This window comes from Agelaius phoeniceus, chromosome 7, assembly GCF_051311805.1.
Source record: "Agelaius phoeniceus isolate bAgePho1 chromosome 7, bAgePho1.hap1, whole genome shotgun sequence".
Classification (NCBI taxonomy): domain Eukaryota; kingdom Metazoa; phylum Chordata; class Aves; order Passeriformes; family Icteridae; genus Agelaius; species Agelaius phoeniceus.
Genome location: NC_135271.1, coordinates 15,693,040 through 15,707,552, shown reverse-complemented (window position 1 = coordinate 15,707,552; position 14,513 = coordinate 15,693,040). Strand labels below are relative to the sequence as shown.

Here is a 14,513-nt window from a genome sequence, read left to right as displayed (position 1 = left end):
ACAGAAATTTTGCTGTGACCTAATTTTTCTCAGTTAGCTCATCAGTAAGTATTATTTTTCTTAATGAAAGTTTTTAGTTAATATAAGTGCAACTCTTGAAACACCAAGAAAAGAGCTAATGTGTTCTGGAGATAGTGTTACTTGCAGTACAGAACTTGGCATGCTGCTTCCAATACATAAGTTTAACAGAAGAGAAAAGCTTGTTCTTCAGAACAAGATCGGAATGTGAACTGTAACCATGCTCTGCAGCATTTGCTATCACATAAAAAGTTTCTTTGCAAGCAGAGGTTCAGCTTGGCAACTCCTGCAGATAATTTTATGGTGATTTATTCCTTTTTGAAGAGCATCAAATGATACTGATCTTTCCTCTTTTCCTCTGTTGCTCTCTTAAAATGTGACATTTTTGTCATGTTGTTGCCCTGAGCAGCACAAGCACAACTGCAGCAGCACCAGGACTGATGTCACCTTCTCAGGAGTTTCTCAGCCAACCTGTTACTGCAGCTCCCTGTGGATGCAGTGTCACTCAACACCTCCCCTTTAGTGGTGACTAAAAAACCAGATGCTGCCTTTTGGAATTTTTGATTTCACAGCAGCTTGGTGAGCCTGAGGTCCTGCACTTGGTAGTGATCCAAGGATTTTTGCCAGGATAGCTTGGTCCTTCCTCATTGGTTTTTTCCCCTCAAGGTAGATTCCCCTAGAAACACAGACCTACACATGTGCCCACATACAGGTATTCTAGGTAACTGAAAGCTAGACAAGTGCCTTTCTATTATATGCATAAAAATATTCTGCTCTGACAGGGATTTTCATTTAAAAAACCCAGTCCTAGACAAGAAGGTATTTTCCTTTTATTCCCAAGATATTATTTTTTAATATATTCAACATGCCTCATTAACACATCCAGAAAGGTTTTGACATCTTGAAGACTCTGCTTCAAAGTTTCTGCTTTAATACTTTTTGCTTAGTTTTGAAGCTACTTTAAAAATCCAAACTGCTACCAAAAAGGCCAACTAAAATGTAATATAAACAAGCTCAAGTCCAGCTGAAAGGGAGCTTTACAGTAATGGTCTGGGTCTAGAAATCCTTATAAAAAGGCTTTAAGTTCTTTTATATAAAGGATTTTCTTCTATCAGATAAATGCTTTCTTTGCTCTGAGTAACTTTCTGGTGATTTCTTGCTTGAAAAAGATTTGTCAAGTTCTGAGATCTGTTTAAGCTCCAGAAATAATGCTCCTTCATCTAGGTCACAGTTCCACACAGTAAGAAGTTAAGAGAAGTCCCCTTTTTCCACCAGCCAAACATCACTCCATGCCTTTACTCTTTGGAGGAAAATGGATCAGGCCACATCATCCCACTCCACACTCATTTATCAGCCAATCTTCACATGCAGATTTTTAAAGATGTGAATTGAATTTCTGCTAACATACTGCTTGGGTAATTTGAGGTCTTTCTGTGTTCCAGGGGAATCCCTTTCCACCTTTGTAAATTTCTACTGAATAATTTGTCTGAGAAACTCCTCTGTGCTGACTTCCCTGTTATTACCTTTATATGATCCTTGGGTCTAGGACACCTGCACCATATGGCCCTACTCAGCATAAAAAGCTGCCTTTCTGTTTAGGAGGCCTGACTGTTGCTGTCCTGCTGAAAGCCAGACAAGGAGTGAGTTTGGTCACTCTAAGGCCTTAGAGTGTTGTTAATCCTTGTTGCAGTGCTGGCTCTGTTTGTGGTGTCCTGATCCTGCCTCATTTGGGAACGTGATTGCACTGACTTGAGTGACTTCACATGCACACGGTGAGTCACGAGCTTAAGTGCACTCTGAGATGAGCTGATTTTCCCTAATATGCTTTGCCAAATCTATGTCTATTTAAATACTTCTGAGAAAGGGGGAGAAAAATGTTTCTGGAGAGAATGACAAAAGGATTTTATTTTGGTACCAGTGTATTAAACACCTGTATCAGCAGATTCTTGGATGTCTTCTCTCTTTCCCAGTTTTCCTTTTGGTCTTCATTACTGAGAATGTTGAATTTCTGCAAGTGAATTACAAACTGCTCAAGATTATTCTTCTATGCTCTGACCCTTGAAAGATCTAAACAGAGTGTGAATACAAAGGGAGGAAGGAAGTCATGATTATTTCCACAAGAATATTTATGAGGTTTTACTCACATTTGAGAATGGAGGACTTTATAATAATGTCTAAAAAGTGCATTCCTAAGCAAAACATAGCGTACAAGAAATAGTTGTTAAATTTGTTGAAAGCTGTTTATAGAACAAAAAAAATTGTCCACCATCTATCATATGTTGAAATCAGCTGCCTGGTAAATAACATTCTGCTTAGTGTGACAGTAATGAAGAATTTTATCTACAGCCACTGCAATCATAGTTTGCAGCCCTTGTAAATATTCCATTTACTTTTATGTAGGCAGGCACATTAACTGTTAGCCAGATGACTAAAGGGAGGGACTGGGTATTTCTACCTTTCACACCTCACTTGAGAGGTGCCCAATTCCTAGGAGACTCCAGGCTGAGGGATCCTGATGAAGATGCAAATGGTTGCAGCTCCAATAATGACAAAATACCTGAATTCAGAGGGAATATAATCCATTAGGGCTGTGCAATTTGTAACATTATCATGAAGAGACATTACTTTTAAAAAGGGAACAGGAAAGAAAATATGTTTGATGCAATGTGTACTGTAAGAAGTGGTAGCCTTTGGTAAGTAAGGTTCAAAAAACCCCACTTATCTTAAAATATATTCCATTGACTAACAATCATGAGCCAAAATTAAGCAAAATTCCATTCTGACTATTCTTGAACAGAGTTTAAAAGTTCTGATTAACGACATTGGTTAATGTCGTTAACCATTAATGTAAATCCTTAAAATATAAGTAGTTTCTTGATACCTTCCACTTTGGGTCATCTTTCTTTGGGAAAAAACCCACACAACAAAACCAGATGCTGCTCTACATGCACAGGAGAAATCAATGGATGGGATCAATATTCCCTCCACAGGTAATAAATGCTGAGAAGCATTTCTGTCTATCTAAATTGATCCTAGAGAATTCTTTAAATTGGTTCTGATGTGTATAAAAACCATTTCCCTATTGATCAAAGCTTTTCTTGCTTTCTTTCTTTGATATGTTATTTCATCTGTGCCATCAGGAATGGTCTCAGGCTTCTGTATGCAGTTATGATAAACAGAATTTCTTCAATCCATGCAAGATTTTTTATTTTTAATTTAAACCCAGAAATAGTTGGGTTTGTCTTTGAAGGTGGATGTTTTGCTTATAGTTAGGCAGTGCAAGTAATTTTTAAATTGGGGAAGTTATCACATCAGAATTATTTGCAAGGAAGTTTAAAGTAACTGCTGTACCTTGACTAGAAACAACTGCCCAAATCCTGCTCTCGACTGCCCTGTTGTCTCTGAGAAGAGGAGAGGTTCAGCTGCAGCAGAGAGGAGAGGGTTGGATCTGTCACTATCCTTGTTCTGCCCCATTTTTGAGCAGAAGACTTCACCTGAGCTGCTGATCTATGGAAAATATTACTGGGAGTGAGCAAACAGTGCCAGTCATTACGAGGAATGTCGCAGCCTGATGTGCCTGGGGAGCTGTGGAGTTTGTGACTTTTGTTACAACACTGTTTTATGAGCATTGAAGCTGCTAGGCTGCTCCAGAAACATGAAGTACTGGTGGGCTAAAACAGAACTTTTCAGAGTATTTGATAATGAGATGTTACAGAATTAGTAAATGAATTTGCCCAAAGAAAAGTTCAATGTGTAATGGGCATATAAAAAGGCTCACCAGTGAGCAGTGGTGATGGTTTGCTCCAAACCTGTCCCAGTTTGCAGCTTTTTGGACATGTAAAGCAGTATGTAGTGTGGTCCTGGCAAGGTTTCACTCAAAATCATTGTACAAGGAAGACAGTAATCATGGCTGTGATTTCTGTTAGGCTCTTATGAAATATAAATTGTCAAACTATCTTTTGACAAGTACAGGTTTTGTTCCTTTTACCCCAAGTAATTTGGAACCATCAACCCAGCAAATTAATCTTGTCTAGTTCTGTCTTCTGAAGAAATGCAGTAACAAATTAGATTGCTTCAACACGCCTGCCCTATTTTAAATTTATCCACCAGTTCAAATTAGGAGATGGATTTCATACTGATTTCTCAGGAGGGGCTTTAGTTCCTTAGGATTCTTTTCCTTAGGTATGCAAAGTTCCTTGCAGATGAGAAAAAGCAGGTTGCCTACTTATATCTAACACAACTGAGCCTCACTGAATGCAGTAACTTTGCTTTTAAGTTCATATGTTTAGGTCAGTATGGACACTCCAGTAAATTTGGTGGGATTTTTGCCAGATTCCTGCTTTTGGCACTTTACGGCTAAGGTCTTTATCAAACCCATAACTTTATGTACATTTGGAAAATGTACAAGAACAGATTTGCATACAACAGAATTAATCTTAACTACCCCCTTTTCCAGAGTGGGGTATGATCCTAAAAGTAAAAAAAAAAAAAAATTACTAAAATATTACTGTCTCTGAGGTACTAAATAATTTTAGGGTTCAGCTCTTGTCTCAAAACAATGTAGATATACAGTTTTAGTAGCAGGAATAGTTCTTCTAGAAGGGCATGGATGATTTTTATTGTTTTAAGTACAAATGTATTTCCAGCCCAAACAACAGCACTGCATTGTAATTAATCAATGCCTAAAACAAAGAGCATTGCCAGTCCAGAGACAAGAACAGAGCTTTTCTCTGTAGGACACTGGGACTGGAAACCTACAGCAGTACTTAACTCCAGTGCTGGGGGGAAAATGAGAGCTGAAATTGCCTTGATTCCCCAGAGAAAACTCAATCTGGTCCAAGCAGAAAGGTGACTGTCCAGAGATTCCAGATCCTGGCTGCCCTGCAGCTCCCAGGTGAGGAGGGATACAGACATTTTTCATGGAAATCCTGTGTTTCACCATCCCTGGGGGTGATCTGGGTCTGGCTTGGCTCCACATTTCTCTGTGGATCCCCAAGAAAGGCCTGAAGCCTGAGGTTTACACGTGGAGTAAGCACCATCAGCCAAGTACATTTTAATGCACAGCTTAGCCATTTTCTTGGCTAAGCTGTCATCCCCTCAAGGATCTCTTGCACAGAAGTTATTTGTACCTTTAATTGGCTTTGCTACCTTTCTTTACCTTTTCCAACTCACTGCATCCCTCTTGAAGCAAGTGTCCAGATGGTCAGACCTTATGTTATTCTAAGGACATAATAGGGGTACATCAGAAAAATTAGAACTTGTGTTTAGCAATGGGCAACAGCAAATCAGCTGTGACTGGCACAAAGGCTGCTGCTGTAGGGTCTCTTTGTGGTGGCAATGTGCTTTGTCATCACTCCTTGTGTGCCAGGTTGAGGAAGAAGGTGAGCTCAGGATTGGCGTGGGGCCAGCCAGAGCAAAGCTTCACTTTTATCTCCCCATGTTGCCAAGTGCATCAACAGATCCAGAGCAGGTTCTGGAAGCCTTGTGAGCTGGAGATCTAGAGGCTGTGAGATCTGGAGGTCAGAGTCTTGGAGACTTTGCATCTTCTAAGCAGAATCTATTCATTTCAATGTAAATCAGCCTAACTGCTCAGTGAGTTTGCACAGACCAGCCCCACCTGACAGTTGGGTCAAAGGTATGAAGAACTACCTCTCTTCAGGCTTTCATCTTCCTCCAGTGTTATATCAAAGTGCCTTTGTTAGTGACAAGTAAGTATCCTTCATTAAAATACAGCTTTGCATCACAATTATGTAGTAGTTTTTGTTTGCTTTCCTAATTGGAAAAAATTTTGAAAGAGCAATAAAACACAATTTGTTCCCTCTTCCCAAAATGAAACATCTCCTTTCGGAAGGAAGGAGGGAGTAAATTTACATTATAATGAGCAAATTGTTATGAGCCTGTAGATCAGTGTTGACATAAAGGGTGAGGGAAATGAGATGTTGTCATTTTGTGCATTTCCCCTCACATGCATCTGCCTGTGCATCCTGCTGCTGCTGAGCCAGGAGGTGGCTGTGTCATGGTCAGTGATAGTAACACCTCCTAACTCAGGGAGAAACTCCTGTGGAATGAATAATCCTTCACCAGGGCTGCCAGGTGCAGCTCCATCCTTCCCCCAGTGAGTGGCAGCGATGGAGGCAGTGCAGGGTACTACTGCACCTCTGAGCTGGCTGCTTTTTACTGACCCTCTCTATTTTCCTCTTGGCTTTGTCTTTTCCCAGGACTGTCAGAATGCAGCACGGACTGACAGGATGAGTGCTATGGTTTTGCTTCAGGCATGTGGCTTACCTAGCCAAGCATGCAGAAAAATGCAGGGTTGGGGCCTGCCCCTGCCCTGCTCAACCCAAGGAGTGAATGAGCTGAAGCTTTGTCTCAGTTGTCACTCTGTCCTGCCCTTGCTTTCTGGAAGTGGACTGCAGCTGTCCAGATCTTTTCTCCTGCCTGTCCCTCTCTGTAACAACTGGGTTCATTAGTGGTTTTGAGAAGCTGGAAGTGACATTAACCCCCTGCCCAGCTGTTGTGGTGTCAGGGCTGCAGGCAAAATGGCATTTGTTTGGCTCCTGGAGAAGTCATCCAGCGATTGCCTGGAGAGTCTCACTGCAAGTGCGATCCATATGCAATGCTTCTGTCAGCAAAGACTTGCTGGAGGAGAGTTTATAATAAATATTCACATCTGCTGCTTTGGACACTCTAATCCATCCTACAGATCTTTGCTGTGTCAGGCTTTGTTCTAGATGAAGAAGCTGGGTAGTTGTAAAGGTTTGCAAATAGGGCATATTTATCATGGTTAGCTCTACTTGCTAGTTCCTTCTTGCACAAATATCCATGACCACACTAAGCATAAGTTGTGGCTAAATATTCTCAGTGCATTTGTAAGCTGTTTGAGGCTACGTGTTTCTTTTGATAAATGGTGAAATGAAGCCATCAGATCTTCATGAGCAGAACAGACAGCATCATTGTTATGACTTAGAGGGACAATATATTCCCTGCATAAACTGTACATCACATAGGCACACCCAGGGCCCTAAAGTGTTAAAACTGGGATAAATTCCTCCATGCTCACGTCTGTTGGACAGTATGTTCCTATTGGCTATTTGGTGAATAACCTGAGTTACTAAAAATAGAAAAATATCTCCTGTTTTTCATAATCTTCCCAAAAATTATGACCTTGGTGCCAGATGGACTTGGTCTATGTCAATTTCAATTATTCTTCTGCTGGTGATGTCTTTGCTTTCCGAGAGAAAATCTCAATACATAAGAAGAGCTGTAATCACTCGCAGGGTGTATTGAACTCGCTCTAAATAGAAAAAAGTGTTTGACCAAGATCATGACTGACAGTACAGTGATCCCATTGTTGTTAGGGCCTCATCAGATTTGAAATGAATGTATTGATTTTCGGTTTTTTTGTACGTGAAACTCATTATTATTATAGTTAATTTCTAAAGCAGAATCTTTATCTGGAGACTGGATAAGAGGCACTTCAAACATATCACTTACCAGCTATTACCTCTGCTTTTATTTAAGCAGGAAGATAATAAACACATTCTGCTTCCTTAAAAGTGTTCAAAACTGAGTCCATTTGATTTGCACAAAGCACATAGAAACTGAGAACTCCTTAGAACCTTTTTTAGGTTTTCTTTTATTTTTTCTACTGTTAAACCCTGTTCTATACTAAGGATTTAATTATCATTTTTTCCATAAGGATATAAAGGAGCAAGCACTCAGTACAGTTAGATGCCTGACCTTCTGGAAATTCAGCTGAAAACTCATATCCTCATGTCTTAAGAGTGGTACAAGAAAAGGAGTGTCAAAAGCATGGTCTGATATTGATGCCTCCAGGTATTAGGAGAGCATCTACTCCTCTGGTGCTCAGTCTGTGTTTCAGAATCTGTCCCTGAATAACTGTATTCAAATATAAGTGATTGTCCTGCTCTGGTCTGCTCCACCTTGAGTATTGTGTGCAGTTCTCATCACTGTAACAAAAAAAATTATTAAGCTATCAGAGAGCATCCAAAGGGCAGCAAAGATGGTGAAGGGCCTTGAGGGGAAGCTGTGTGAGGAGTGACTGAGGGCACTTGTTCTGATCAGCTGGAGAAGACTGAGGGGGGACTCACCAGGGTTTGTGAGGGGGAGTGGAGGGGCAGACACTGATCTCTGCTCTGTGGGAAACAGTGACAGGACCTCAGGGAATGGCCTGCAGCTGTATCAGGAGAGGGTTAGTTGGATATTAGGGAAAGGTTCTTCCTCCAGAGGGTGGTGGGGCACTGGCACAGGCTCCCCAGGGATGGTCACAGCTCCAGACCTGACAGAGTTCAAAAAAGGTTTGGACAACGCTCTTGGGCACATGGTGTGACCCTTGCAGTGTCCTGTGCAAGACCAGGAGTTGGACACCATGATCCGTGTGGGTCCCTTCCAACTCAGCAGATTCTGCCATTCTGTCTAAGTAGCCAGGCTTCTTGTGAGGAGAACATGAGGTCTCCACACTGACCTAATTGCTGCAAAATCCAATCTCATTGTTATTGATCCGTCCAACTTTCTGTTAATTTATCTCAGAAAACAGGAGTACATGTGAGTTGCTTTAAAGCCAACATCTCAAAACTTCCTGTGCCGCTCTCTTGTGCAGCCTTTGCCAACCTCGATGATGCCTTTGCCGTGTGTTTCAGGTGACCTGGTGGCTCTGGCCAGCAGCGAGGGCTCCGTGAAGGTGCTGTCCCTGGCCGTGGGCCAGCTCTCCATCCTGCGCGGCCCCGGGGTCGAGGTGCGCTGCGTGCGCTTCCACAGCCAGGATTCCCTGCTGTCCGCGGGTGCCGATGGCAGGGTTTGCCTCTGGAGCTGGGCACAGTGACACACAGTGACACACAGTGACATCGCCTTCCACGAGAGCGGTCTGACAGCAGCACTGCGCGCTTATAGCTTCCTAGCTCGTCTTTGCGCTATTCGGGGAATGTTCGCCCAAACGGAGCATTATTTAGCGCTTTATCCAAATAAACCCCTCTAGTTCTCCCTCTTCCTGTTGTCACCGCGTTTTCCCCAGTGCCAAGAATCTCTCTTTTGGTGGTTTCTGGAGAAACAGCTTTACAATGACGCCTAATGCCGGCGCAGCCGAATTGCAAGGAGATTGATTTTTAATGTAGCGCAGCACGAGCCACAGGAGCCGGGGCGCCCCTTCCCCGGCGCAGCCGCCTGTGGGAAGATGAGGCGAAGTTTCCACAATGCGGCCATGGGGGATGTTTTCCCGGACACCGCCGGGGCAGCGGCGCTGAGCCGGAGCTGGAGAGAGCGGAGGGGCTGAGAGAACCCCCAACCCGCGGATCCGAGGGCAGCCGGGCTGAGGGGAGCCCCAGCCGGTGGTTCTGAGGGGAACCGGGCTGAGGGGAGCTCCAGCCGGTGCATCTGAGGGGAACCGGGCTGAGGGGAGCTCCAGCCGGTGCATCTGAGGGGAACCGGGCTGAGGGGAGCCGGGCTGACAGGAGCTCCAGCCGGCGGATCTGACGGGAGCCGGTGGATCTGAGGGGGACCGCCAGGTCTGGGCAGAGCTGTCGCCCCAGCCGGCGGCAGGCGGAGCAGCGGCCGGGGCGGAGGCGCCCCGCCCCTGCATTATTTTTTGGGTTTTACCCCCCCGGCTCTTCTCTCTTCTTCTTCTTTTTTTTTTCTTTTTTTTTCTTTTTTTTTTCTTTTTTTTTTTACCACCACCCTCCTAAAAGCAAAATTAATCCTAATAAGGGCAGGCAGGGAGCGCGGAGCTGCGCGGCGCGGGCATGGCCGGCGTCCGGGCCGGGGAGTCCCCGGAGGGGCGCGGGGGCCGCCCGCCCGCCGGGCGCGGGGCTCCTGCGCCCGCCCTCCCCCGCCTGCCTCCCGCCTAACCCGCGATCGCTCCCCCCCTTCCCCCGCCGAGGCGAAGCTGGAGCCGCAGGAGATCCGCCGGGCACAGGGAGGGGACAGGGATGGGTTGTTTTCTCTCCCCCGCCCGCCCCGAGACCTGAGGAGATGCAGCCCAAGTTCGCCGCGATGACTCTGCTGCTGGCACCGGGGTTTCTCCGCGGCATCGCAGCCTCCGGACCGCCTGAATCCTGCTCCCTCTGAATCGTCGGCGCCGGGTTAAAGCTCAGTTCTCATGTTGTGGTTGCTGGGCTGCCGCGCTCCCGTTTTGCGATGGGAGGTGGAGGAAAAGGGATTGTCCGTGAGTCAACACCGAAAACGTGATTAGGATGAACTGCTTTCACTAATCTGTTTCTAACCTTTCAGTCCATGTTGGCCTGTGACCCCTCTCAGCTTTCACATCCATCCTGATCAGGTAGGTGTGAATTATTTACTTGGGGTGAGGGAAGGCGGATGGAAACGTTTCAGAGACTTACCTACGATCCTGGCCTCTCTCAGGATGAGAAATGATGAGAAAGTTCAAGCTGTAAACTAATTCTCAGCCAAGCAGCATTTGTTTACTTGTTGAAATGTGTCCGTGCAAGACGTCTGCAGTCTGTGTGATTTCCAGGATCGAGCCGAGTGCCTGTGAGTTGCTGTGGGACATCTCAGCTGCTGTAGCAAAATATCTGGGGAGAACTTTTATATACATATATGTATACGCACACATTTGTTTTCAGAGCTTCCTCATAAAACTCCCACAAATTCTCACAAGTGTTTCACATTTCCTCAGATATGAATGACTGTTTGCTGCTCTTTTTTTTTCCCCCTAAATGCCCACAAATCTGCAGTGTTGCAACCTACCTGTAGCGTTAGGTGGGGAGATGCTCTGCTCTGTAGATATGTAAAGCAGCCGTATCTGCATGAATCGCTGGATTTCCAAGCATCGTGTTACAGTAGATACTGCTGATAGGAGTAACAAGAGGGTGCATAGTCCTTGTGATGGAAACACAGCTAGTACTTTAATTAAGAAGATATCTTTTCGAATTTGATAAATCTTGTGTAATATCCGGTGTCTCCCTCTGTTGTGGCTTCGGAAAAACTGCTTGGTCAACAGGATGCTTTAGCTGCTTCTCTGGGATTAAAGCTTTCTCCTCCTGCTGCTCCTTTTTTGCTTCAATTAAGGGAGAATTAATTGCCGAACATCTGCAGTCCACCAAAAAAGCCAGTATATAAAAATGTCACCCCGAGGGGTGGGGGGAGTACGTGTTTGCCCGTGTGTGTAGGTTAATGCATGTTTGTGTAGACTCCGTGTGCCTGTGTGTGCATGCTCTGGGAATGGAGGAAAAGAAGGGATGATGACACACACACCCCAACAGCCCTTCTTGTTTTGGTCTGTGCCAGCATCTGCCTCCGTAGTTCTGCAGTCCATGTAATGCTGATATTTCATCTCATTTAAAAGTTTCCTGTAATACTTTGCCCAGCTTTTTAAAGAGGGGTTAGAAACCAGTTTGCTGCCAGGGTTGCTCTGGCTGCAGGCTGGTGCGTGGGCAGGTTGGTGGCAGTGATGTGGCACCGTGGGCAGCCAGAAGTGTTCCCAAGGCACCGGCACGGAGCCTTCTCCGGGGGTCGCTGAAAGCCCCTGTCCCTGCCGGGCTCCGTGCTCGCTCCACCACTTGAGCACAGCTCACCGCAGGTCGGGCCGTGCTGCGTCGCTCCCGAAGTTTTAGAAAGGCTCCAGCTTAATCAGGCCGACACGTTTCAGCGGCTCCATGCATTATGCAGGCATTTAACGTCCTGCACTCCGCGGTCTTTGCTGGGAATCACTGAAATGCTGAATAACGGAGATGGTGAATTGCATCTTTGCCTCTGGCAGGGTTAAACGTACCTGCTGCGGGCTGGGCTGTGCTGGGAGCCCAGGAAGTCCCTCTTCAGAAATGCTGTAAATAAGGTTCTGTACTATTCCACCTCTCGCACCCCAAATTTAACCCAGCACCATCTTTCAGCTCAGACACAGATCTGACAGCAGATTATGTTTAACTCCTTTTTCAGCTCAGGTTTCCCACCTCGGTTTAATGAAGTGGGCTGTGCTCCATACATAGCACCAAGGGACAGTGGCCCCCACAGGGGGTTTAGACCATTCTTAAACTTGGCTTCAAAACCCTCCGAGCTGCCCATCACCATGAGATTTCAGGCAGCTGGTTTAATTTCTGGTGCATCCAAAAACTCAACTGCAAAAATGAGGAAGGTAAAAATTAGATGATTCTGTGAACCACCATTCCTTCAGAGATATTTTATGGTCATATGCTTCCAGGCATGTGTGTCTAATTTTAGGTATTTCACATGCTTTGTTCTTTTTGCCAATAGTTAGGAAGAGGTTTAATTCAAATGAAACAGTGATAGTTAAAAACTTTGATCTATTCTTCGGTACTGGTTGAAACAATGACTTTTATAAGTCAGTATTCCTTGAATTTTGAGTTTTTTCTCACTTGAAACTGTTTGTTTTCAGACCACAACACTGGTCTCCCTATGGAAGCAACTGTTTGTATCTGGCTTTGAGGTCCCATGGAGAAGCTGAGGAGGGGGATGGCTCTTCACATCCATGAAGCCTGGATACTTCTGTTTGTGCTCCCTGGTTTGGTCACTCCAGCTGCCATCAATCATGAAGATTACCCCGCTGATGAAGGGGACCAGACCTCCAGTAATGACAATCTGATCTTTGATGACTACCGGGGGAAGGGCTGTGTGGATGACAGTGGCTTTGTGTACAAACTGGGAGAACGTTTTTTCCCAGGACATTCCAACTGTCCCTGTGTCTGTACTGAGGATGGACCTGTTTGTGATCAACCAGAATGCCCCAAAATCCACCCAAAGTGCACAAAAGTGGAACACAATGGATGCTGTCCAGAATGCAAAGAAGTAAAAAACTTTTGTGAATATCATGGGAAAAATTACAAGATCTTGGAGGAATTTAAGGTATGGAATCCTTTCTTCACTATTTCCTACCAGTATGCTTTAGGAATTGTATTTTTTGTTGGGAGCTCTCAAAGGCACTCAGTATTTGCTTACTGCCATTGATGAATGCTGAAGTTGAAGTCATTTTTAGCTGTGATCAGGTCTGACTCATGTAAAAACTGTCACCTCCCCCTTCTGTGCACCCCTGAGGGCCAGTGGTCAGTGAAAAGCCCCTGTGGGAATTGCCAGCCCTCTGCATCTGCCTCCTTTGCTCATAGCATGGCTCATGCTGGACTACCAAGGCTGTGTAACCCAGTACTGAGTGCTTTTTAAGAACCCCTTTTGCAATTTGGATAGCAAAAAATTGATGGGATGGTGCTGAGAGTTGTTACTCATAACTGTATGAGCATGCAAATAAGTAGATGGTAAACTCTATTTAATTTTTTCATTTCAACTGTGATAAGGCTGTCTAGAATGGAGAAGATGAAAGCCTAGGCAGATGAGCATCTCAAGCAATGAGAAGTGTGGGGTTTCATTGTAATGGTTGAGTTATTGTAAGGAATGTCATAAAGAAATCCTGAAATACATCTTAAAAACAAGTCGTGTTTTCCAAAACCACTCCACAACCTGCAATTCTCATTCTAATGAGTCTGATCACGAGCTTTCAATTGTGCTATTCAATTCTGAAAAGAGCATTTCACAGTGAAGAACAGGGGCTGTAAAAGCTGTACGTGCACAAGTTTGTTCTTCCAGGTCATGTGGCTTTAAGAGTTGAACCTCCATAAATAACAACAGCCTGGAACTCTTCCTGGCTGAGTGCCAGATCTTATCATACACTTGGCCAGTTCATTGTCTTTCCTGCAAGGAAAATAATTGCATATAGGTCTGAGTACTTCACCAGTTCTCAGTAACATAGATGGCAGTTCCTTTTTCACAGAAATGGGCATTTTCAGGGAAGGTAGCAGTTAGTAGTTCCTTTCTTCTATCATGTGTGGTGTGTGTTTCTCTGTCCATCTGGAGCTGCAGTCACTGAGTCTGCCCAAGACAGTTTAATGTCACAAGCACAAGATAAAGCAAATGTATGAGGAGCATCTCCTTGAGGGCCACCCTGCTTTGCTGAAGGATATGAAGATGCTGATCTTGATATAACTGCTCAGATAACAGTTTCTTCTTGCCCTGGGAAGGCCCAAGTTCATCCCATGATCACACTTCAGTGGTTGCATTTTGACATCTGTGTTGTCAAGTGGTGAGATATCCCACCTAGGTGATCAGGTTTACATGTTAGAGCTATCAGGTCTCATTTTCAGGAAGCAGAAATTTGTAAGGACTCTGAAGAGATTTCAGTGGGAGAGATAGATCTTGTCATTAAAATATCTTTTGTGTGTGAATTAAGTGGAAAAGTAGCGATCTCTTTTCGTGAAAGAAATAATTTCATCCTGATAACAGCTTAAACTCTAGGAAAACAGAATACAGGAGAGAAAAGCTGTTGGAGAGAGTTAGGAGCCATCTGGTTCCCTGCTTGCTGTATTCAAACCCTTGGGGTGTTGTGTGGAAAGCAAAGTTGCAGCACCCTCTGAGAAGCACAAAGTAGACAGTGTCACACCACTGTGACACACAGTAACCCTCTGTCCAGAACTAATGGCAGATCCTTCACACTTAATTTAGCTGACAGTCAAACTCTTGAC

General features: G+C 44.5%; 2 protein-coding genes and 1 long non-coding RNA gene across 5 annotated transcripts in view; 2 read left to right on the top strand and 1 right to left on the bottom strand.

Annotated features, from left to right (window-relative positions):
- The window catches only part of SPAG16 (sperm associated antigen 16), a 373,146-nt gene extending 364,124 nt beyond the window's left edge, over positions 1 to 9,022 (top strand). For both annotated transcript variants that reach the window (XM_077181042.1, XM_054636654.2), the window contains one exon: positions 8,679 to 9,022. In XM_077181042.1, coding sequence (XP_077037157.1) covers positions 8,679 to 8,860 — 182 coding nt within the window. In that variant the 3' untranslated portion in view covers positions 8,861 to 9,022. The remainder of the gene's footprint in view (positions 1 to 8,678) is intronic.
- On the bottom strand, positions 8,835 to 11,778 carry LOC143694482 (uncharacterized). Its single transcript, XR_013182971.1, has 2 exons — positions 10,738 to 11,778; positions 8,835 to 10,562 (listed from the first exon to the last, which is right to left on the bottom strand). It is a non-coding gene; the product is annotated as an uncharacterized LOC143694482 (long non-coding RNA).
- The window catches only part of VWC2L (von Willebrand factor C domain containing 2 like), a 46,169-nt gene continuing 41,339 nt past the window's right edge, over positions 9,684 to 14,513 (top strand). The window contains exons 1-2 of one of the 2 annotated variants that reach the window (XR_013182970.1): positions 9,684 to 10,309; positions 12,383 to 12,849. Coding sequence is in view for 1 of the 2 variants with exons in the window: in XM_054636532.2 (XP_054492507.1) it covers positions 12,439 to 12,849 (411 nt within the window). In the remaining variant the exon portion in view is untranslated. The remainder of the gene's footprint in view (positions 10,310 to 12,382; positions 12,850 to 14,513) is intronic. The other variant, XM_054636532.2, reaches the window with a different exon arrangement.